Source organism: Daldinia decipiens (assembly GCF_022478715.1).
Source record: "Daldinia decipiens strain CBS 113046 unplaced genomic scaffold F4813scaffold_12, whole genome shotgun sequence".
In the NCBI taxonomy this organism is placed as follows: Eukaryota; Fungi; Ascomycota; class Sordariomycetes; order Xylariales; family Hypoxylaceae; genus Daldinia; species Daldinia decipiens.
Window position 1 is genome coordinate 450,606 of NW_026054555.1, and position 23,783 is coordinate 474,388.

Genomic DNA, 23,783 nt, shown 5'->3' on the forward strand with positions numbered 1-23,783 from the left:
TTGGTTCGCTACGTTTGAACTTGAAGAATACGGAGGATAATATGGGGAAAATAGTGCCAATAGGTCTCAGATGTCAAGCTGACGTCCGGAAATAGATACAGACAGATTTGGTCTTGAAACGTCTTGCACATGGGCGCGCGGGATGCTACCCACTCGATTCCCGCACGGTCCTCTTGCAGGCGGGATGGAGAATGCGACTTGCCATTTACATAGTGTACACTTACATATGTATATGGAAGAGGGTGGAGGACAGAGTTGTCTTGATGGCATAGGTTCTAGGCTCTAGACATGTATGGGTCTAATATGTATTGGTCATTTGCATGGTGAGATAGCGATGCTGGAGGATTTCCACTCCCGTCGTGGTGCCTGAATGATAGAATTGATTGCGTGCAGCGGGCTACTACCCAACATCCCGTCTGACTGCACGGGTGATTGGGCGGGAGAGGGATTGGAGAGACCATGGGGGCCATCACGGTAACTTGGCTGCTTGAGGGATGAAGATATCCGTGTCTTGTCCCTGTCAAATATTAGGTACAATACCTATATTCATAGATATTCATAGGAGCTATATTCATTCATATGTAGGGGCGCGATAATGAAAGTAAGTTAGGTATTCAATGTTTCTATTATAGACGAGGGAGAGTGACGAAACTCCCTGTAGAAACACAAAAAAAGACGCTCTTGAGGCGAACGCACAGACGGACCCGGAGGTCATGCGGATAAAGACGCTTCATGACCGGGCTGGGCTAGAATCATGCGGTTTCTGGCCGGATCTCTTAGTTCGAAGTTCGAGGCTCGGCTGCTGTCAGGTTTGTAGGTACCTAAGGTACCGCAAACTTTTGCAAAGCACCTCTACTTTGATGTTTATCTCCTGAAGATGGCTTACAGTAAGTGCTAGGTATCTGTAAGAGGAGACAGAATCGATAAAGCGTGCTGTCTTGCTATGTTGTCGTATCGAATGCAGATGGAATCCATCTGATGGGACTGATGGACTCGTTCTGCCCCTCATCTGCAGCCACTGCAGCCACTGCAGCCAAACCCAGTCGTATTTGTCATTCTTACACGAAGTGCGAAGTGAGGAACATCGGACGAGAGCCGAGCCTGTAGTGTGAAAGTGTAAGCGCTGAAGAAACGCGACAGGGGTCGATACGATAACAGGTACCTAACCAGCTAACCTAGGCAATCCCAAAAATCTGCCTTCATTCCGAGAGCCAACTGCATTCGTCGAAGAGGGCTCTACATAAGCTCTAAGCCTACCGTGGCTGCGTGGGTGAGGGGGCCGATTAGCTTCTGAACGGTCCTGGAACAGCTGGTCCAGGAAGGGATCCGCCCAGGCGGGAAAATACAGAAGCAGCAAGGCTTTCAGGCTTTCTGCTTGGCTAAAGGGTCTTTGTTCTTTTTAGTACGGAGCCTACCGAGTCAGTGAAACGCCGTGTGCCTTCAAGTTAGATCGGCCGCGCCACGGTGGAATTTACATGCACTGTGTAAATGCTGATTATCGGTAGCTATTTCTTTAGCAAAGATATCTGCGGCAACGTGTGACAGCGGGGTTAAAACTGTACTACGATCCAAAACGAAACCTTGGAAATAAACGAAACCCAAGACGCTTTGGGACGACAATGACGACCATGGGGAAAAAGCAAGGTTCCGTCATAGACTCGATTCGAACGAAGCTATGCATTTTCGATAAGAAAATGAAGCTAGTAGTAGTCTAATCCACATAGGCATCAATTATCAATTATTATCAATTATCAATATAACCATTTGTAGATGCTTATGCAGCTTCATGTAGGTAATTGTTGTAGGTAGGTAGGTATTGAACCTAGGCAATTGTTTGCGGGAAGACAATGACGACATATACATATTGCATTACATAGTTATATTTCTTTACTCTTATGATAGCGTGCATAACGAAAATAGCTACATTTGATAAAACATCTCCACCATAAGGTAAGCCAGCACGCGCAATGCCCACGAGCGCACATGCCCCATCTGCTCCGATAGGTTGTTCCGTTTGTTGAATGCGCGCGCACCTACCTAACTCAACAACGATCTCCAGGAGTTCAATTGCAACTTCCTAATGTTCGTTCGTTCGTTCGATCTTTTCCAAGGTCTTACTAAGGGTCGACCTAATAAAGGTGGTGGCGGCCGCAGCAGTAGCCTACCATTTATACTACCATTTGTACAATCTAACTTATCATCTGTACCACCTGTACCTATCCTAATACTTCCTAATTCAATCTGCACTCGTTAATTAATCATTCCACTACTACCACCACCAACACCACCACCACTCCTCGTGTCCCATAACCTGTACTATCAACACCAAACAATCCCTCGCAGTTCGCGTCTAGCGCTGGTCCTAGACTGCTTGCTTAGCTGTTTCTTCCTCGACTTATTCAATCGACGCTTTTGCTCTTTCTATTGCTAGAATTTTAATCGGAAATCCTCTTACTTCATTCCATAGAGGGGAGTTTTATTGTATTGTACTATCTCGCGAACAAAGAAAAAAAAAGAAAAAAGAAAAAAGGGACGAACACTTCACATACACTAGCGCCTACGACCACGGCGACAACCCCCAAAGGTACAGTTTACTTCATATTTGTACAACTACTTGGATACCCCCCTGGACAATCCGGCCGCCACCTTGGTTCTGCTTTAGGCTGGTGATCCCCCCTGTCCACTTACATGGATAGGTCGGTTGGGTGCTTTTCGCAAGCGCCTAGGCCTGTCATTGATTCCTACCAACTCCGCAGCTGCCCACTAGCACATGGGAAGACTGCATTCTCCTCAATCGCTCAATCGCTATTCATTCATTGCCTTGCCGAGTTCACCGAGCGACTTTATCTTCTTTTCTATACCACCAGCTCGCGGAACCACCCAGTGTCGAGTGCCTGGCTGGCTATTAGCTTTTCGCTCTTGCGGCTTTTGAGACACCGTGCTGATTGAAGAAACTACAGTTTGAACTACGTATTTACGCATATACCCGTACATCTTACTCTTTGCCGATAGTCAGCTGGTCTTAGGTTCTACGACATAGGTCTCACCATAACCTCATTAATAGCACGATATCGACTCCATGAACTTTTTCTTTACCTTCGGAATCCCATTTTAATCCTCGAAATCAATCTTATCGTTTCGCCATTATCGCTGTAATATTTATTCATTCCACGAATCACATTAGAGGCCTGCCGTGTTTTCTGGACCTCGTGGTCCGCCAATCGTCAAGCTGGAGTCGTAAGTTCCCTCCACCTTTCAGCGCGGGTCGCATAGCTTCGGATCGCTATAATTTCTCCAGAGCTATTCTATCATGGCCCCTCCAAATCATCAATACCATATATATACAAGCCTCTCCTCTTGTGCGCAATGCTAACTTGGTTTGGCTCAGCTTCATCCACGTCGCCGCCTGGTCGCAGCACCGGAGCTCAAGCCCCGGCCCGCAGCGTACCTTTGGCCATCTTAGATCGCTCTCGAGCATGTCTCCGTCTGCTATTTCCCGGTCGAGATCCCCGGCTAAATCCCACTCTTCGTCAAACATAGCTGCCGAGATGATGGTGCCGCCAACCAACGTCAATTCTCTTAGTGTGCCCGAACCTAGGAGGATGGCATCGCAAAGCTCTCTCATGGAGGATCAAGATCACAGCACTATCCCCGACCCTAGAACGCGCGCCGCGTCTATTGCGAGTAGCAATCTTCACCCCGATTTAGATCAAGAAGTTGCTGCTTTAAGCACGAAGCTCATCAACGCAATTAATCATCAAACTAGTCTCGACGATACGCTTTCGGCGACAAGACAAGATTTAGAGGCTTCCCGAGAACGAATTAAAGAACTAGAGGCGACAGTAGCACGGCAACAGGAAACGCTGTCCGGCGATGTCTGGGTTAAACGCAAAAATGTTGAAATCGAAAAGAGCAAACTACTCGCGCGCATTGTCGAAGAGAAGAGATTACGAGCCGAAGTTGAGAAGGAGAAAAAGAAGATCGAACAGGAGCTCGAGACATTAACAGTTTCCTTATTCGAGGAAGCGAACAGGATGGTTATTACAGCCAAAGAGGATGCTAAGAAAGAACAGGATGCCCTTCACCGGAAGAATGAACAATTAAGGGCGCAGCTAGCTGATACTGAAAGCATTTTAAGATCGCAGCAAGAACAGTTAGCGGAGCTCAAACTTGTCATGGGGCAGATGACGATCGAGCACGAGGATCATTGTGGCACTGCGCCTTCATCTCCTGGATTTAGCAAGTTCGAATCGGGAGACGACGATACTCAAATATCCGAAGGTGGCCCGCACTCTGTTACAGAGCAGCTTGTTCCTACATACCCGACAAATCTCTCACACCTTATACACCCAGTGTTGAGGACCGATCTGCATGCCTATGATGATTTCATGTCACTGGTACAGACGTCGAAGAGAGCACCTGATAGTCGCGCCTCGTCTGGATCTTATGGACTTAACCCTCTTCTCGGCCTTACTTCTAGGCACGCCTCGGCTCCATCAAATTCGTCAACGGCCTCCTTATCTACCTTCGAAGCATCAAGCTCTAACACTTCTCCGCAAACACCGAACACACCTGCTTCAATCCTTAGTGCAGGATCTACAGCCTCCTCTGCCCCATTACCACCACTAAAAGACACAAAATTTTATAAAAGAGTTCTGGCTGAAGATATTGAGCCGACTTTGCGCCTCGACACGGCACCCGGCCTTTCCTGGCTTGCTCGTCGGTCTGTTCTTAACGCCATGACTGAGGGGTCTCTTGTTGTAGAACCAGTTCCTACAACTTCCCCATTCCAATCTATCAGCAAACCCCAATTTTATCCTTGCGCGCTTTGCGGCGAGGCCCGTAAGGACGAGCCACACCTGCGAAACCATCGTTTCCGGACGAGCGAGTCGGATTCTGCCCAGCGGTATCCTCTTTGCAAATACTGCCTTGATCGTGTGAGGTCAACTTGTGACTTCCTCGGCTTCTTGCGTATGGTGAAAGACGGACACTGGCGTACAGAGGATGCAGAGTCTGAACGGGCTGCTTGGGAAGAGAGTGTCCGATTGCGGGACCAAATGTTCTGGAGCCGCATAGGAGGCGGTGTCGTCCCAGTTATCAGTCATATACATTCTAGTAGCGTCGAAGATACGTCTACTCGAAATAGCCAGGACGTGAACGGGACTTCAACCGACGAAAACAAGGCAGAGGCCGTACAACAGCCTATCACACCCAGCGAATCCGAATCGACTCCGAAGCTAGCCGAGCTTAATCAAGATGATAAGTCGGAACATGTCATTGTCATTTCCGAAGACCAGGGTTCTGGTAGTGCTGGAGACTTGATTGAACACCTAGAACATCTAGAACTCACGGACCTAGACGCGGGGAAAAGCCAACGACTTTCTCTTACAATACCTGACGCTTCTAGCAAAGAGACGTCGGCATGATCCTTGACGCGACAGTTATATTAACTTAATACCCCATTTCCTTTTGTTACGCTCAAAAGTTCATTCATCAGCCATGGCATCATTTTCGCGCGTACATATTTTTCTCAGCGCTGGCCCTTGGACCCTTGTGTATAATACTTACCTTAGTCATTAGAGTCAGCTGAGGGTGGCGGCCCACGGCGAATGGGTCGCGGTACTGGCTAGCATTGGTGCATTTAGCGGGCTGGTGTTTCCTGGAGTTTTGCTATTTTTGTCTGCATTGGGCGAGTGCGAGTAGATTAGAGTTGCCAGGCTCGGGTGAGATCGCCTCAAGGGACCTTGGATAAGGATTGGAACCGGAGCTTCAAGGTTATCATATGGATGTGCTGCCGCTGGCTCAAAAGGGGGGGCTCGCGGCGCTTCGGGCCGAGCATAGTCTACGGAGACGAGGCTACGGAGGACCTGAAATTCGAGTTATATAATATGATGGTTAGCAATATATATTGCGCTGAAATGCTATTGCATGATAAGTCCTAATGTCTGATATCTAATGAATATTTAAAACAAAGTTTAAGTAAATGTTTAAACTGTTACATTCCGATACTGACATTTCTAACTAGGAACAAGTACCTAATATACCATAGACGGGGTTCTACGTTGCTTAGATACTTAAGCTACCTGTTGACTTTGTCCCAAGACACTATGTAATTTGTTAGGATTAACAGAGATATGGTAGAGAAATAGCCTGTTCAACCCATATGCTGGGTGGCCGTAACCGCTTTGGGGCCCGGAAAATTAAGCTTAAAGGCAAATCATCGTGGAGTAGATCCGACATACATATATACCAGTACCGAGCAACAGACCCTGAATAGATATGCGGTGTGGCAGGCATCAAAATATAGGACAAGGGGTCCGGTCTCGGGAGCGTAGCATCGATCAGCCTGGGGCCCCAGAATATCTTGATATAGTTAGGGTCAACCACGGACAGTATTACTATCATACATAGGTACGTAAGCAGATTAAGTTGTTGTAAGCGCGGTAGATTTATATGTAACTAACCTAGGTATGTACTTGCAGCTTTCTGCATTTCTTCCCCCAGAATTAATCGGAAAGGACCTCAATCGATAACATTGCGGTCCGAATGCTTAGTCCCGGCTGTCCCCGGTTTATATGCCGAATTGTACCTTATCTGTGTAATGTAGTACAATATTTATAGGCAATTACACTACCTGGGTAGGTACCTAGGTATGTAGGTATGTATGTATGTCCAACGGATGTACTTGCCTTGCATGCAACATACATACCTAGTGTACATACTTACAAGGTAGGCAACCGCAATCTGAGTTTGTCGGATCTAAAGTCAAAGCGTCTATATTTGCAATTCATCTATTTTCAGCTTCTTTCTCCTTTTTTTCTTCTTCTTCCCTACCACACGGGATTGAACCACCGCGTTGCAACGTTGGCCTTACCCGGCCTCGCTTACGTATCTCCAAAGAGCTGGGGCTAGGCTGAGCTAGGCTAGGGCAGTTCTATGGGGTATGTAGTATCAGAGATGCCTGCGAATGCCTCTCCCTCCTCTCCCTCTCCTTATGAGATCGACCGGGTTGATAATCCCCGTAAGGCTCCGCGGTCCAGCCATTTTCTATCATTATTTTACCGCACAAATCAATTCTTTCTTACCTTTTTATATCATTTCTGGGTTTTCCAATGCATACGACGTGATATGAGAGTAGCCTTAACATAACTACTACTATACGAAATATATACGAAATATATACCACCAACGATCTGCGGCTTTATCATATTGAGTGATATATAACCCACTACGACCAAATACCAAAGCATCGGGTCTGGCACAAGGACTAGTTATAAGACTAGAGCTGGGCTAGCTGCTGATGCCGCGGCCGCTTTCCTTGGGATGGATAAAGCTAGTTATTAGTTACATCGCGGGTCCGATTCCTACCAAATTTGGGACCGCCGTGTGACTGTGACTTTAGATCCGACCTACCCAAGACGCTAAACGGCCCCCGTCCAGCCCGTCTTACCAAGCTCCGTAATGGTAATGACCATGGTACCGGATCCCGAGATTGAACTTGCCTCTTCGTCTCCGCAGCCGACGACACCTGCTAGCACCGTCAATTCCGACCCTAAAAATGCAGCGCCCATCAAGCGGCGCGCCCCCATTGCATGCCGAAGGTATCGTGTATCACCCTTATAGGTAGTAAAGCCGTCGCTAAACCTCGGGCTCTTCTTAGATGTCGCCGGATGCGCAGCAAGTGTATTCATGACAAAGCACCTCCGTGCAAGTCGTGTATAGAGGCGAATGTGCCTGAGGAATGGTACTAATTACTCTAACTTCTAAGATTTCTTTCGTTCCCTTCCAAGCTGACGCACAAGCTGACACGCAATGCCAGCGTCTTTCCTACTCGTGGAGACTCGGACCAAGATCGGCAGTTTCGACATCCGCGTCAGAGAGCCGATAGGAAAGCTAGAAGTGATTCCAAAGTCAAGAATGAGTTACCTGTTTCCCCCGGCCTCCCACGCAATGCTCTTGCAGACTATAAGCCCCCCAAGCCTGACAATGAGTGGGAATTCCTCCCAGGAGTCGATACCGTCGTGGACGGCATCAATACCTTTACTAGGAATTACTTCCAACTAGGTTTCATTCCAAAGAAGATGTTTCCTAAACTTGTCAAGGAAAACCCTTCATCTATCAGCGTATTTCTACTACTAAGCATTCTCGCCATTTCAGCTAGGTTTAATAAGACCATAATAGAAACCTACGGCGACGGACTCACAGCGGTAACCGAATTTATGCACAAAGCACAGTGCTTGGCTATCCACGAGCTCTACAAGCAGCCCACCCTCGAAAGATGCCAGGCTTTCTATGTGCTAAGCATCGCCGAGCAAGGAAGCGGGAAATCAAATACAAGCTATGTAAGACGACTTTAGGAGAATAGCTAAACGACTCAATAATACTGACCTTCAAAAGATCAGTGCAGGCATCGCCTTCAGGATGGCTGCCCTGATGCGACTCCACCGAGAGGAGGCATATAGTCCCATCACAGAACAATCGCCTCTAGCGCACCGGGTTCGGGCAGAGTCCGCCAGACGCACGTTCGTGAGTCAATGGTCCTGAACTATCCCAATTCGATGTGACAGCCTTTTATCCTCAATATATTCTCGATTAATTGGAGGCTAATCTAACGGATATTTTTGAGCCCGCAGTGGATGTTACATAGTATGTTAAACCTACAAACTTACACTTTTATTTCCCCTAACGGGATAGCCAGGCCAAGACAACCTTCATTCCGGCCCATACAAGCCGTTATCCCTCGCACCCGGCGACATTACGGCTCTTCTGCCCGGCGACGAAGTAGAATTCGACACCGGTAAGATCCCCGAGCGGCGCGCAGCTCTTGACGGCACGCCACCCGCCCTCCAAGACCCGAGCCTTACCACACTTCAGCCAAGGTCCCTATTTGCATCCTTGATGCAGGTCCATAACTTATGGGGAATTATCGCCCGACGACTTCTTTTTAACAGAAAATGTGGGCGTCCCAACGATTCCTCCAGCGAATACTCCATGTTGAATCGAAAACTTCTGGATTTTGAACAGAATCTTCCGAATGAACACACCTTTAACAAAGTTACATTGAGCGGCTACAGGAACTACGCAGAAGATCTGGTATGAGCATACTACTCTTCCTTATTCTGAGTATATTAATAACACTAGCATCAGGCGTATCTTGGCATGACTGGCTGTCTCCGACTTTGCCATATTGTTCTCCGTAAAGAATACATGGAAGAGTACGTAACTGTCACCGAGCTTCGGATTCTGCTAACATATCAATCAGCATGATTCGGCATGCTCAAGGAAACCCTTCTCATTCCGATGTTAAGTTCTACAAGAGCATGGCGCAAGAACTATTCTTCAATGTCAGAAAACTGTACTCGCAGATCGAGGCTCATTACGAATCGGGAGTTGAAGTAGGGAGAGTTGGTTCCCAAATGGCTGTGAGCAGAGTTAACGAACATCTCACGGTTAGATTGTTGCTGAATCTTCATAGGGCTTTATTATCTACGGTTGTGGATTGTTGGCATCTTATCTGTGCAAATTCCCCCAATGTAAAGTCCCATCCCTCCCGGACAGGGTGTCGATCAAGGATGCCGTTTACTAAGTCTGATTAGTGGATGTCCATCACGCAGGGCAAAGTATTAATACTATACAAACGGAAGGCCGAAATATGTATACTCATATCGTGGCTATCCTAAGGGAGTGCCAAAAAGCATGGCCTCTTGCCGAGACTTGGTGTAACGGCTTGGAGAAATGGTACCAGGATCCAAATCCCAAGAAGATATCGTTCCAGGCTGGCACCATGACCGATGGGGTAAGCTGTCTTATAAGAAAATTATAGCTAAGGTTCGGTTCAATTAATTTTACCTACAGAAAGAGCCTCAGCCTTATGCCCTTACTATTATGCACCCCCGAACAACCACGAGCTATGTTCAGTCTGAAGCCGTCCAGCTTGGCCGGATACGCTCTACACCACCAACACCATATGCGGACGAACGAGAGCAGCTTGCAGTAAGGGAAGATCCAGAGCCCCAGCGACTCGCACCGTTACAGCAGACACAGCCTGGCTTCGCTCAGACTGTTTATCTCCCGCCTTTATCACAGACGCCATATCACCAACAATCATCGTCGCCGCAACCGCCTCACCCGCCTCAGCAGCAGAACTATCCACAGCAGGTCTATTCAAGTTCGGGACTCGACATGCTAGCCGAAGCATCCCATCATATGCCTATGCCAACGCCTACGACAATGGATCCGTATCAACACCAACCCGCTGAATATTATGCCGAATATCCACCCGCCACAGTGCTTAATGATGGTTTCGACAGTAACTTACAGATGCTTGTCGATGGTGCTGGTGGACAGTGGCCTCCAGTGGATCCCGCCGGCCTGGTGTATACTGCGTACGATATTCCTAGTTATCTTCCCCAGCCTTGAGATAAGGCGGTATAAGTAGCACCTAATGTACTACGGAATGGTAATACCGCGTCTATTCGGCCGAGGCAAGCATTCGGCCAAGTTGCCGGAGACTCGCTGCTTGCCATGGTCCCGTAGTAGCGGTTAATACATATGCTGAAATAGTATTACGACATGATATGACGAATTTGTTTCTAGAGCGTTCATTATACTTTAGGTACATATATGCCTCTATACACATTTATACCCAGGCTGTATCTAATTATCTATGGGGGTTAATTACGTATCTATGGGGGTTTGCTTTAAAATCGGATTTGTATTGGATTTGGATTTGGGGGGGAAAATGGAATAGGAATAAGATTAACATGGGTGTCTTCTGATGCTGTATGTATGTAGGGATATTAGGACGGAGCGTGGGGAACGGCTGGGTTACTTGGCTATGCCGTATATACGCACCGCTTTCTGAGATACATATGGTACGGTACCAATCATCGTCTATTTATTTATTCATTTATTCATCTATTTATTTATAGCATCTATGTCTCGGTGCAAATCTATGACTTGGTCTGAATTTGAGCAGCTTAATTTAGTGGTTAGTGATGGTGTTATGCTAATGATGTTGAGTGTCTTATACAATAAGACTATGCGAATTACTCAACTCCTATTTCAATGCATGGGTACCAACTACAATCCACAGTAAAATATCGATTCATAATAATTGCCAGCCAGCTTAGCACAACATTACCACACGCTCGAGGACTACTAGAGCGCAACAATACAATCGTCTATAAAGACTAACCTAGCGAAGTCTACAGGAATGATATCAATATTTTACAAGCTAGCCACCATAATACAACTCATCACCTCCTTATTACATGGATTTACACATCTCAAGCCCAACTAATCACGCATACATTCACTCACTCAGTCAATTAAAAGTCAACCGCATGGGTAGAAACAGCCTCTATTGGTTGGATATCAGCACTGAACTACCGCTACTGAGCAAAGCTATGCCATGCAGTGCTCATCGCAAACTCTTTCGCGCAGGGGGGATAGATATAAAGCGAGCGAGTCTCGAAGCCGGACCCAAGTCCAGTTCGGTCCGGTTGTACCATCACAAAACCGACCTTAACCTAAACCCTGCTACGACGCTCACTCGCCCGGACCGGCGTGACCAAAAGTTCCAACCCCTCGTAAATCTTGTGCGGGCGCCCGGGTGGTTCATGGGACCGAGTGAAAATAGCTCGTCCTAGTAAAACAGACCCCGAATCCCTTGACGCCGCTGGTTGAACTTCCAATTGGGCTTTTTCGTAACATGTCTATTCACTTGAATTAGACTAGAAAAAAACCTCGGCGGAGTTGTGCTAGGCCTGAATGCCCTTCTCATGACATAACAACGTCCTCTCTATCTTTTGCTTTCGTACCTCCGCCTTTCCTTACATGAATTCGTGGCCCCAAACCCGGAGTAAAGGGGCGTACATGACGTGATCTTCTCTCTAAAAGGGACTAGACATATCTCCGTTATGGCTTTGCAGTCCAAACCGAAGGAAAACTCAGCAAAATGTGTTGGTGTATGGGGTAGGTGTGTGTTGTGACGGGGGAATTTCCATAGGTGAATTTGGTGGCAGGGGTATTGGATTAATAGGGGTAAGGGGAACAGGGAATCTATATACACATGGGATTCGTTTGGTGCAGGGGTCGGGTAGGGAAATTCTGATGCTGGGTTCCCCTCCGAACTTTGTATACAAGGCCAGACCTGAGTCGGGCTTGCTCGTCGGGAGGATCAAGTGTGGTGACGCGTGGTAGTGCATTTATGTGAATGGGGTAGGATGGGGTGGGCAATAACTCTCAAACGGCTCGATTGTCGAAGCTCAAGTTTGTTGCATGATAGCCTGGGAGCCGCCTAGTTGTCGCTTGACCTGCTCTCGGGCCCATCGGGCCGTGTCGATCGTACGAGACTGGAACTCCCTGTTGGTCTTGGTCTCCTTGATCATAGCAGTGATCCAATCTTGTCTGAAAGCTTCAACAAGCTCGCCGTTAGGGAAAGCATCGGCCAGGTCACTAATACCTTAGTTAGCACATGGTCTCAAGAGACAAAGTTAACGTGTGATCTTACCCAATAACTCCCATCGAAGATCGCATGAGAGATTCGCTGCGGTTCATATCTTGGGAGATGATGTTCAGCAGCTGGAAGATGGACTGCACATAGGGCTGGAGAGCTGGGGCTTTTCAATTATTAGTACAGACATACAAAATGGTCTTAGAATATAATATGGCTTACTCTTGCCGCTCAGCTTCATAGCACCGATAATGCCACCCCAGGCGTCCATAATACCTTCCCGTAGGGAAATGACGTAGTCGTAGAGCTCATAAGAACCGTCGGGAGCAGCTGTCACGGTCGCGGCCTGTTGTAGGACCTGGGCGACGACAGATAGATATGTCTCGAAATGCCCGCCAATAGCATTGGCAATGTCGCCAAAGCATTGTAGGATGGCGGGCTTGAACTGGTTTGAGAGGGTCGTACTCTGCACCTGATTTGTTAGACTTATCGTTCAATAGATGATCAAATGTATACAGATAAATTTCAAGCAAAAATTAGGAAGTATGAGAAGAGACAAACCCTTAGATTGTTTAAGAGGTAGTTCATGAAGTTATCGCAGTACGGTTGGCTGCGCTCGCCCATCGATCGAGTTATGTCGCTAACCAAGCCAATGGCCATAGAGCAGAGACTGGGTTCTTCTTGGTTTCCGAGTGCGTTATATAAGAACGGAGTGAAAGCATCCATGTACTTGACGAAATCCTCTTCCATCGCGTTCGCCAACCCACTTATCGTGGCGAAGATCGACTCGGGGACGCTGGACTTGGCTCCAGCCGTGCTAAGAATCTGAAGCGAGACCTGCATAATCCTGTCTCCCTGAGGAGATATTTCCTTCTCTAGTCGCTGGATAATTGACTGTAGGACGGTGCTCAGGCTGGTCTGCATTTCCTCCAATGCAATCTTGTCTTCTATGCTGACGACCTGGTTTTGAAGGGGGATGGTCTCTTCAAGTCGCTTAATAATCACATCGGAAAGTTGGGCAATAGCCGGGAAGCTCTCCGTCGCGGCATGCTGAACGAAAGCGCTGAGAACCTCGTAAGAAGTGGTGCGAACTGAGGTCTCTATGTTCGGCTGCGAAGTGACAGCTAGGAGGTTTTGAACACTCTGGTTAAAGTGAGGCGTGATAGGGTTGGAAGTCGCGTCAAAGTCTCCAGAGAAGCGTTCTGCCAAATTCATCAAAGCCCAACAGCAAGACGCTGCCATCTTAATGTCGTGGACACCGGCGAACAGAGACCGAATTAGAGGGTCTAGGTGCGTGGTAGGATCAATAGCTTGCGAGCAGGCATCCGTAATGCGTCCGAGGGCGTATGCAGTTGAGTCCTTAACAAATGTAGAGCTGTCCTCCATCATGCTGATCAGGATAGGCAAGGCCTGCTTGACGATAGGCTCGAGGACCTTTTCTTCGGGCCCTTCCATGATAGCTCCGAAAGCAGCCACCGCGGCTTCCCGGAAGTGCCAGTCTTCAGATCGAAGGTGCTGCTCGACAAACTGAATGACCGGTTGAATGATGTTGGCTCCGACGGCTTGGGCATAAAGCTGGAGACATTGGTATGCGGCTCGTGACAAGTTATACTCGTCATCTGTTGCATCCTCGTCTTGCTTGGTAAGAAGTTGCAGCAGAGCAGGCACAACTTCATTAGTCGCAACTCGGGCGAAGTTGTAAAAGGGGCGCATCTGATCGGCACTATCAACCTACACAAAATTTGTCAGCCAGCTATAAGCCCAACACGGACTATGGCGACATACCTGCGCGTTATCCTCCTCTATGTTTATCTCCTCTTCACACACGGTACTCCAGAATTCCACGGCAAGCTTTGCAACGTCCTCGTCATCGTTCTTCATGCCCAGAATCGTCAGACCAAAAAGGGCCTTCTCCATGTAGTAACGCATATTCTCGTAGTAGAGACCCATTATGCGGTTGAGACAGCCGAAGGCACCCTGCTGTATGCGCGCATCATCGGCTTGGGTAGCCTCGCAAACAACCTGCATGATGTAGTTTCTCTCACCTTCGTGCTTGAAGTTGTTACCAACGAACTCGAGAGAGTCGCCAAGTGCGCTTATGGCAGAGAAACGCACTTCCGCGTTCGTCTCTTCCTTGCGCGCACCTTGGACGACAGCGGTAAGAATGGCATTAGAGTGTCCGATCAAGGCAGTTCGGAGCTCGGGATCCTGACTTTCGCAAATGTAGCCTATACAGGTCAACGAGGCTTGCTTCTGATGAGGCGCGCCTGCGCTAACATTTTGAACCAAGACCTGCAGAAGATCTGGCCATTGGTTCCTAGGAAGTTCAATAGCGGCGATAGCGGCGATAACCTGAGCGGAGGCTTGACCAGCTTGCGCGTTGCCAGAGGAAAGTGTCTGGATGGCGAGCTCCTTGACGCGATCCTTGGTCTCTTGATCGGTCTGTTGTAGCCATTTGAGCTGTAACTCGTTTTGTCGGGAAAATTCGCGAGCACTGAATGCGTTCTTCAAGGCTAGACCCGCAGCGACTCTGATGTTGCCTTGGGCACTCTCGTCTGCCAATGACTGAACTAGGGTCGCCAAATACAAGGGCTAAAAGCAAAGGGGATAGGTCAGCTACGGTCGATCAACTCATCAATTAACCAACGATGGCAACTTACAAAATTATTTTCGGCAGCTTGGGTTAACTGTTGCTCGGCACCGGTTCGCGTAGCCGCGTCTATGGGGAGAGGGGCGAAGGATTAGCATAGAGCTCAGTAAAATATGACGTGTAGGTACGAGTGTAGTTACGAGCACGCGAGGCGCTTGACAGTTTAACAGTCAGAACGTCGAGAATCTTGGGAATACATACCTGGCGACAGCGAGTTGCTGAGAACAGTGTTGATATCACTGTTGTCAGCCATATTTTCTGCGCGACCGACCTTTTCGTCTTCTTTTTCAAGTGGATTCCAGGGTGTTGGATGTCAGTCTTGTGGGTTTAGTATTAGTCGTTCGGTAGAATTTATGATGGGGGGTATTTAGTTGGTAGTTGGTAGTTGGTGGTAGACGGTCGAAAAAGCCGAAATGAGGCTGATAAGTGGTGTAAAAGAGGTCAGGGAAAGCAGAAGAAGACCGGTTGGGTTCTATTAAGGCTAGTCCGAGACTGCGAAGGAGGTATTGTCAAGTCGTTGAGTTGAAAGGAAAGTTTTTTGGGAGATGAAGGCGAAAAGATTAGAATTGCAGAAGTCGCCGGTGGACAGTTGGAGTGCACCAGTAGCGACCTTTTTTTTTTCTTCTGGCTCCCTAATAAAACCTAACGAGGCAGGCGGAGTGATGCAGCGGGTCCCTTTTTTTTTTTTTGTTGACACTCACGACCTGCGACCTGCAACAACCTGCAACACCTGCAACACCTGCAACTTCCCAGAGCACTAGGCTAACAGGTAGTTAAGTGACGAATCTGATAGAATTACCCCGTCAACTCGTAAAAGAGGCTAACAATAATATCCGTTGTCTGTTGTCCTTGTTTCTTTGTTTCCCTGAAAGGAGGGAAAGAGAAGAAAAAGAAGAACAAGATGGTAGGTTAGGTAGTAGTTACCAATAAGGCCTGTGAGATAGGTACCTAGAGGGAATGAGTGTGCAGAACGCAAGTTGTGTGCCCAAGGTACATAGGGAAATTGAGTCAAGTGGTGTATAAGAACCTTCTATTCTTTTCTCGAGAAATAGGCCAAGGTCAAGTTTAAAAGGTTAGGTTAGACAAAAAAAAAAAAAAAAAAAAAGAGGTGTGCACAAGTCGACGAAATAACGGTGAGCCACTTCTTTAAGGTACCATACATACATGCAGTTTAGGTATAGTATCTATCATAACTGCATACATTTGATACATGTAGAGTGAGCTCCTACATTGTGGACATTGTACCATGCCTATCATATGTACCTTCCACGCCCTAAAATCTTATAGAATTTCTGGCATGTAATTCGCCCAGGCAGAAGAGCATTGGCCCCAGCTGCAGGCTTAGGTACGATGCAACAGCTCAATTCGCATGTACCTACCCCACCAGATACCTCATGTACAATACATACGTATACATGTACCTGCAGGCTGCGAGCTACTGCCTTCCAACATGTATACTTTTGAAGTATGTGTACATACCTTACGTCTACCTGATATGTCAAGTACTATACATAATGCCATGCATAGGTATATTCAATCAGTCCATTTGCCATTTGTGGCGCTAGGCAAAGACCTGAACGTTGAATGAGTTTAGTTCACATGTTTGCGAAATCGGAATGCGGATTGTCAGTTCTTCCCGCAGCTCTTCCCCGCATTCGTCCCAGTGCCCAGTCAAGGGTTCGGGAAGTTTGTCCCTTGCTGACTATACCTGCCATACCTGCCATACCTGTCATGTACATAGGTATTACATAGGTACACGCTCAAGCCGGATTACCTACTAATGCTGATTGACAATTCCCACTCAATCCTTAAAAAAGGGAGAAGTGGGGGATAATCAGCCGCAGAAGTCCACCATCATCGTTCCAATGTTAATCTCACTCATCTCACGCATGAGTAGGTACTTGACTTTAAATCAACGCTCTTCACTTTATTCATCCCTCATCCCCCATCCCCATATATGTATGCCATTAACCTACATAAATGCAAATATGAGAAGCTGATCACTTGTCATGCTTCAGCATAAGCTAAGTGCCTCGTTCCAATATAAACACACTTAAACCCCAGATCGTTGGACCATATGCTTTTTCAGATGCTTTTTTTATTCTCTCATATCCCGACGCCGTAGATCCATCAACCAGAAAAACTTACGTCCCATTTGCCTTGGCTTCTAAGGTCTGAACTTTCTCGGACGGGGCGTCATGGGAATCAACACTTCCATTTATGAGATTGTTGTAGTCGAGCTTCAACTCCTGACTGACGCTTCGCGACGACGCATGTTTTGTGAAGACGGGACTTCCCGGTCGGCTAAGGATAAACTGTTTGAAGGATTCCGTTAGAGACAACACCAACGTTTGCTAGCTTATTATAAGTACTTACGTTGCTAGCGGCACTTAAGAGGGCTATGAGAGAGCTCTGTACCACATCTTCGTGTATGCCAACACCCCAAACTTTCTGTGACGTGCCAGCAGCAGTACATTCTATGTATGTAGCTGCTTTAACTTCTCGGCCACCCCCTATGGCGTGCTCCTTATAGTCGGCAACGTCCAGATCAATGCCTACACTTTTCAGGGCATTTGCTAAGGACGAAATAGGGCCGTTGCCATGGCCGCGAAGCTGGTATTCCCTGCCATCAATGGCAACAACACCTTCGAAAACACGGGCTAGGTTTTTAGTTTCCTGTGTGGCACCAGGTGCCGGTGGGACCGGGGATGATCGATCAAATGAGATGGAGTAGTCGATAATGCTGAATCGAGGGTGCTCCTGGAGGAAGTATGTTTGCTCGAATAGATCAGTGATCTCAGCCGATAGAAGCTCTCTACCCAGCTGGTCTGCCCTCCTTTGCACCACCTTGCTAAATGCGATTTGAAGACCTCGAGGAAGATCAAGCTGGAGTTTGCGCAGGATGATCCAAGCGGCGCCGCCCTTGCCACTCTGAGAGTTGACACGAATGATAGCTTCGTATGTGCGGCCGATATCCTGAGGATCGAGAGGGAGATACGGAAGCTGCCAGTAGTCCTCGTACGACTTGCCCTCCACTTCTCGCTGCATAAACCCCTTCTTGATAGCGTCTTGGTGAGAACCACTAAAGGCACATACGACGAGAGACCCGCCATACGGTGCCCTGGGATGGACAGGGATCTTATTGCAAATCTCCACAGTGTCGACAACCCGGTTTAGATCGGAGAAGTCGATGTTCGGGTGGATACCTTGGGTGTAGAGATTCAAAGCTAAGGTGACCAAGTCAACATTTCCCGTCCGCTCACCATTTCCGAAAAGACATCCCTCAACGCGGTCGGCTCCCGCCATCTGCGCCAACTCGGCAGCAGCAACGGCACATCCCCTGTCATTATGCGGGTGAAGGGACACACAAATCTTCTCTCGCTCGCTAATGTTAGTACAGAAGTACTCGATTTGGTCGGCATAGATATTGGGCGTTGACATCTCGACAGTTGCCGGAAGATTGAAGATGATAGGGTTCTCGACCGTAGGCTCCCAAGCGGCTTTGACAGCTTCGCAAATGCGGATGATAAACTCAGGGCTAGTATCAGAGAACGTCTCGGGGCTGAACTCGAAAGCCCATTCCGTACCAGCTTGTTCCGGGTCATCTTTAGTAATCGAACGAGCAAATTTAGCGCATGCTACCGCCCTCTCAATGCTCTCTTCTTCAGTAAAACCAAACACGATACGTCGGAAACATTCGCTGGTTGCGAGGTAGATGTGTAAGATAGCCTTCTTAGAGCCTTTGAGGGAGTCGACAGTGCGGCGGATGAGGTCTTCTCGACACGGTGCTAAAACTTGCAGCCAGACGTCGTCGGGTACCACGTCAGGAGTCTCGACTAATCGCCTTGTAAAGTCGAAATCCGTTTGCGACGCAGAAGGAAAGGATACTTCGATCTCCTTGTAACCAAGGTCGACTAACATCTTGAAGAACCTCCATTTTTCGTCACCACTCTGTACAATTTGTTATCAGGCCATGCTCGTAGGTACCAAGGACACCGGAATACAAACCATTGGGTCGACCAGACTCTGGTTGCCATCCCGTAAGTCGGTCGCCAGCCATCTTGGCGCCTTGTCGATTGTCTTAGAAGGCCATTGGCGATTTGGGAGGTTTATAGGTGCGAACTTCTTGTACTTTTTGGAAGGATCCTTAAGCCTGTACAACGAATCTTGTCTCAGCCTCGAAGTCCTAGTCATGGATGGGCATCTTTGGTGCTACTTACATCGGCATGGTGATGGTGGAACCACTGCTTGAACCACTGCTTGGTAGGAGCGCAACGCGGGGCTTCTTTACGAGTAGATCGAAGGTACCTTTCAACGTATATAGGAGAGGAAGTATCACGATGGTTGAGAATTGGATTAAAGTTGAAAATAGGAACTTCGAATTGTTAACTTCGAATTGTTAATTCACTGAAGTTTAAAATCTCCAATTGGGAAAAGAAGAAGGCCACACTTATGAGTCAGAATCCAATTCAAGGTTCAGACTCATTCATCTACTTCGGCTACTGAAGGTTCTTTAATAAAATTTTTGTCAGTGGCCGTCTGCGGACCAGTCTAAGTAACTTACAGTCTTTGATTATTGAGAAGGTGGGGTTTTCTCTTTTACTTTCCTGCAAGGTAACCCCGCAGGTAGGCGACTTCGCCCCTGTAGCTGCATTTACGTATATCATATATAGAGGGGTACATGTATTTAGGATGGAGGGGCATTAGTACATTAGCTACTTTAGGTATGCTTCCGTGTTAGTGGAACACGACGGAACCGTCCATTATAACATAGCTATCCACTAAACACAAGGCAATATCATTCAACATGACATGGCATGAATACCGTGACAACTACATACCTAGGTAGCCGAAGGGGCAAGGGGCGAGGGGCGAGGGGCGCAGGGCGCCGGGCGCAAGATTCGATAGACAGCGCCAATACTATTACACGTCCATATGCAGAAACGATTACTAGCAGGCTCGGATATAGCCATCATCGGCAATACAGTTACAATCAGTGCAGTTTCATTCAAACACGGGAATTGGCGTTTTCGTATGGCTTTGGATCTTCTATAAACAATGCTGAATGCTGGCTTGAAAATGCAGCTCGCGAATTTAGGTACAGGATGGCTTCGCCTCAAGCACATCGTAACTTGGGGCAATCATAATATAGCCAATAAGCTCAAGAACCCCTTAGTATATGACAACACCGATCAACCTAACCTAACGCCCTTGCTATGGATCGAATGCAAAAAGATACCCTCCCCACTTATATATTCCTATATTGTTCCTAGGCCTGCCATCCTCGTGATGCAATGCATTTCAGGGGCTATAACCTGGAAGCTGAAGGATTTTGTCCGATGACGGACTCGTTCGCGATAGCTCGATAATCCAGAATATCGTCTGCGCCGAAAAGGCTCGAGTAAGTTTCGATAGCTGTTTACCATGTGAAACTCTCCTCTACAAAGTCGACAACGGAGCATCCATCCTGAACATCGCGGACCGCCTGTCGTACGTCATCTGCTAGGGCACCAGGGCCGCATACCGTGACGCACATCGCTCCGACCTGCTCCTCGACCTCCTTCCTGAGCAGGGTAGGGATGTTGGGCCGTCCCGGAAACATCTGGACCGTGCTGGAAGCCGAAACAATCTCCTTCGTGTTCTTCGGCCGCGTAACGAACAACCGGATGTTAAGGATGTCTCTTCTCCTTGGCATCCGCAGTATCTCGTCCATCCAGGGTCGCACCCATGTCAGCGACTCGGTGTCACGTATTATCCATACCAGTGTTATCCGTCTTGTCGCAATTGTCCCCTCGTCGAAGCCCTCGATTAACGGCTTGAGGTACGAGAGCTGATGGGTAATACCAGTTGAGCCGGCAAATAGCACAGCGTGGCCGTACGAGTCAAGTGAGTGATGGCCTGCGTAGGGGCCTTCCATGGCTGCCCTGATCCGAATAGAAGGGGATCCTTCCTTGAGTGCTTTTTCATAAAGTCGCCGGGTGAGACCTGTGTGAGCACCAATAAGGAAAGATACAGAGGTGGTACCTCTCCTTTGGGACTCGCTATCGGCTTTGTTTTCGAGAGCTGTCGTGCCGGCCTCGGGATGATGCTCGATCCAGGCGATAGAGAAGGGGTGGTTCTCCCACGGACTAATTCCCATGAAACGGATATATGCGTGTGTTCCCGGTTGGATGTCAACATGACGAGGTAAATGCATCGTAACTCGGGTTGTGTCACCAGGCAAAGGTTCTACAATGGCTTGGGTAAAGCCGTTCCGTTTCGACCAGTTGTTGTAAGCTAGACGGAACATGCGAGCTAGCCGTTCCGCTCCCCATAGCAGAAAAATTGCCACCATCCACGAAAGCTGGGGAAGGCCACCAGGAAGAGTCGCCGTCGCACAGTGGACCCAAGTCATGGCGAAAATAATAAAGGCTAAGATGATGTGAAATGAGAGGAACGTCTCGTAGAAAGCGTGTCGAACTGGCGAGAGGGACAGGAAAAATAGGATAACGAGAGCTATTGTTCCAGCAAAACCAGAAGCAAGAAAAGTGTCATGAATCAATCGGTAATTCATACCATCATATCCGTGGGCGGCCGCGGCGACAACAGCCCACGCAATCGTATGTATGACAGCCTCTATCACGACCATCCGACCCATCCATCGATGGAGAAGATTGTAGGTATCAAAACTGACCCCTAACAATCCGATAAGCGGGTTGTTACGACCTGCCATGATGATCAGAGGGACCATATTGACGAGGGCTAACGTGCCAGAACGCCCTCGTATCTCAGCAGCCAGAGCGTACCGATTTTCTTGAAACCAGTCCTCGTAGGACATGTAAACGATGTTGCTTATCAAATAGATGCCCAGGATAACAGAATGAAGCCGAGACGGCAGGGTTCCCATGCTAATAGCAGCAGATAATTTGATCTCTCGGTTGTGTCGTTTCTTCCATAGAGGTGCATAAATGAGATTTCTCTTCAACCACGGCATCCGACTCCACTGCGACCTTTTCCAGTATGTTTGCTTGTCTCCCGGGCTCGACATGGCCGAGACGTGACGTATCTTGGTCCATCCTATCTCGATGAGACGGGTGGTAAGTACGATGAGCGCTATGATACCTAGCGTCCACCACAACATTTCCTTGAATAGCATGTTACCAGTCTGATCAACGCCATTTAATGACGTAGAGAAAGGGGCTATAGTTGATGCTGCAGGCGCTGCATCTGTTCCGGCAGGCGTATCTGAATCCCGGAGTGCGAGTATTGTAGTTGGTGTGAGTGATCCGAAGGCGGTGATCCGCCCGCGGCTTATTAGCGGCATGATGTTTTGGGTACCGACTTACGGTATGTGTATTCGCGATCTGCGTTGCAAAATATTGGATATTGATGTTATTTGAGAAATAGCAGACTGAAACAGGCGGGTCCGAGGCAAGACAAGAAGGTCTCTATAGATAAAGGAGATTCGCCCCGTAATCCAGAAGCCTCGAGGGCAAAGAGTAGTATTGATGTAAGATTTTATGAATGCATTGTCTTGCGGAACAACTAAGGCGTTATGAACGAATGTCGTAGTAATTCTTTGTAGGTCGATATTTGTTTTATCCTTTGTCCTTTGTCCTCGGTACGACAAGAGCGTGCTTGTCGCTAATTTTGCTAGGAAGTAGATATAAACAAAGCTATGGTTGGAAGAACAAGTAGGTATGGCGTATGGCTGCAGTCTTGTTCTCTTTGTCGCCGTAAGGCTAACCTTGGCAAACGGAATTTCAAGCCGTTAGCCGAGAAGTCGATATATTCCAAGTAGGGAGGGTGTGGGGTATAATTGGCAATATGGTCTTTGTGATATATTGCCTACCCAGTTAGAGAGATGGTGATTGTTCGGTAGATGAACTAATTTGGTGGTGCGTTTAGCAATGTGGGTTTGGCTCCCGGTAAAAATGTCTGGGGAAGAGAGTGAGTGTAATGAAGCAGGGGGTCAGGTGGGAAATTAGAAGTCAAAATTAGGCATGCATAGCCTCTTTCTAGAAGGGGCTCTGAAAGATTGTGATAGAGAAAAAAGAGTGTGTAGGTACCTTAGGTAGTTATGTAGTTGTGAAAGTGAAGTTGTAAAGATTAGGTTCGGTACCTACCTTAGAATTTGGGTAGATTATTACGACAAACGATAAGGGATAAACGATAAACGATTAGGTTAGTGGCCGGTTGTCAACAACTACAGCCACCGATATACGATAAGTATAGGTATCACTTAAAAAAAGGAAACTGCTACCTAAGGCCGGACTTGTCGATAATAGAAACAAAAATACTGGGAATCCACGACGATCACTGAGGGAAGATTATCAAGTTTATGCAAGATCCGTCATCACCCCTGACCTGGATTGATTTTCACAATTTGCGCCATGGCTCTTTGTCATCATAACTAGCTAAAAGACTTAAACCACGCGAGAATCATACAACTATCATTCAGAATCGTGGAAACCTAGAAGTTACCTTTTCTATGTATCCAGTTCGTCGAATGCTGGCGTTGAATTCTATGATACTTCAAACGCCGGTTGGTGAACTGGCTAAGTGACTATATTCGCAGTTCCTAGTTGCCGTGATACGAACTCAATGATTCGCTCACAAGCGCTTGACGCTCCGCCCCTACTCTCCACTTACCCGAAAAATTTCAGGTGCAGGGATCCTAACCGGATCTGATAGGTC

General features: G+C 47.7%; 5 protein-coding genes across 5 annotated transcripts; 2 read left to right on the forward strand and 3 right to left on the reverse strand.

Annotated features, from left to right (window-relative positions):
• Positions 1-2,973: 2,973 nt before the first annotated feature.
• On the forward strand, positions 2,974-5,606 carry F4813DRAFT_42017 (uncharacterized protein). Its single transcript, XM_049248462.1, has 2 exons — positions 2,974-3,237; positions 3,389-5,606. The coding sequence occupies exon 2, from the start codon at positions 3,477-3,479 to the stop codon at positions 5,424-5,426; it is 1,950 nt and encodes a 649-aa protein (XP_049100664.1). The 5' UTR covers positions 2,974-3,237; positions 3,389-3,476; the 3' UTR covers positions 5,427-5,606.
• A 2,064-nt stretch (positions 5,607-7,670) lies between these two features.
• Positions 7,671-10,419, forward strand: F4813DRAFT_380208 (uncharacterized protein; the record flags this gene model as incomplete). The annotated part of the gene is made up of 9 exons (XM_049245543.1): positions 7,671-7,744; positions 7,820-8,342; positions 8,398-8,526; positions 8,695-9,093; positions 9,148-9,215; positions 9,263-9,422; positions 9,476-9,533; positions 9,597-9,796; positions 9,856-10,419. The coding sequence occupies 9 exons, from the start codon at positions 7,671-7,673 to the stop codon at positions 10,417-10,419; spliced, it is 2,175 nt and encodes a 724-aa protein (XP_049100665.1).
• A 1,541-nt stretch (positions 10,420-11,960) lies between these two features.
• Positions 11,961-15,506, reverse strand: F4813DRAFT_42158 (ARM repeat-containing protein). The gene is made up of 7 exons (XM_049248464.1): positions 15,309-15,506; positions 15,118-15,176; positions 14,243-15,049; positions 13,019-14,188; positions 12,680-12,929; positions 12,515-12,623; positions 11,961-12,459 (listed from the first exon to the last, which is right to left on the reverse strand). Exons 1-7 carry the CDS (start codon positions 15,358-15,360, stop codon positions 12,270-12,272), a joined length of 2,637 nt encoding a protein of 878 aa, XP_049100666.1. The 5' UTR covers positions 15,361-15,506; the 3' UTR covers positions 11,961-12,269.
• Positions 15,507-16,662: 1,156 nt separating this feature from the next.
• Positions 16,663-19,894, reverse strand: F4813DRAFT_356025 (2-isopropylmalate synthase). Its single transcript, XM_049242932.1, has 4 exons — positions 19,328-19,894; positions 19,116-19,260; positions 17,484-19,058; positions 16,663-17,422 (listed from the first exon to the last, which is right to left on the reverse strand). The coding sequence occupies exons 1-4, from the start codon at positions 19,333-19,335 to the stop codon at positions 17,252-17,254; spliced, it is 1,899 nt and encodes a 632-aa protein (XP_049100667.1). The 5' UTR covers positions 19,336-19,894; the 3' UTR covers positions 16,663-17,251.
• A 594-nt stretch (positions 19,895-20,488) lies between these two features.
• On the reverse strand, positions 20,489-22,838 carry F4813DRAFT_42241 (ferric reductase like transmembrane component-domain-containing protein). Its single transcript, XM_049248465.1, has one exon. The coding sequence runs from the start codon at positions 22,408-22,410 to the stop codon at positions 20,527-20,529; it is 1,884 nt and encodes a 627-aa protein (XP_049100668.1). The 5' UTR covers positions 22,411-22,838; the 3' UTR covers positions 20,489-20,526.
• Positions 22,839-23,783: the final 945 nt, after the last annotated feature.

Coding starts and splice junctions, on each gene's coding strand:
- F4813DRAFT_42241 (XM_049248465.1), bottom strand. CDS start 22,410: ATGCCGCTAATAAGCCGCGGGCGGATCACCGCCTTCGGATCACTCACA.
- F4813DRAFT_42158 (XM_049248464.1), bottom strand. CDS start 15,360: ATGGCTGACAACAGTGATATCAACACTGTTCTCAGCAACTCGCTGTCG. Junction 15,177..15,308: donor CAGCAACTCGCTGTCGCCAG/GTATGTATTCCC, acceptor CTCTCCCCATAG/ACGCGGCTACGCGAACCGGT. Junction 15,050..15,117: donor AAGCTGCCGAAAATAATTTT/GTAAGTTGCCAT, acceptor CTTTGCTTTTAG/CCCTTGTATTTGGCGACCCT.
- F4813DRAFT_356025 (XM_049242932.1), bottom strand. Junction 19,059..19,115: donor AGAGTCTGGTCGACCCAATG/GTTTGTATTCCG, acceptor CAAATTGTACAG/AGTGGTGACGAAAAATGGAG. Junction 17,423..17,483: donor TCTTAAGTGCCGCTAGCAAC/GTAAGTACTTAT, acceptor TCCTTCAAACAG/TTTATCCTTAGCCGACCGGG.
- F4813DRAFT_42017 (XM_049248462.1), top strand. CDS start 3,477: ATGTCTCCGTCTGCTATTTCCCGGTCGAGATCCCCGGCTAAATCCCAC.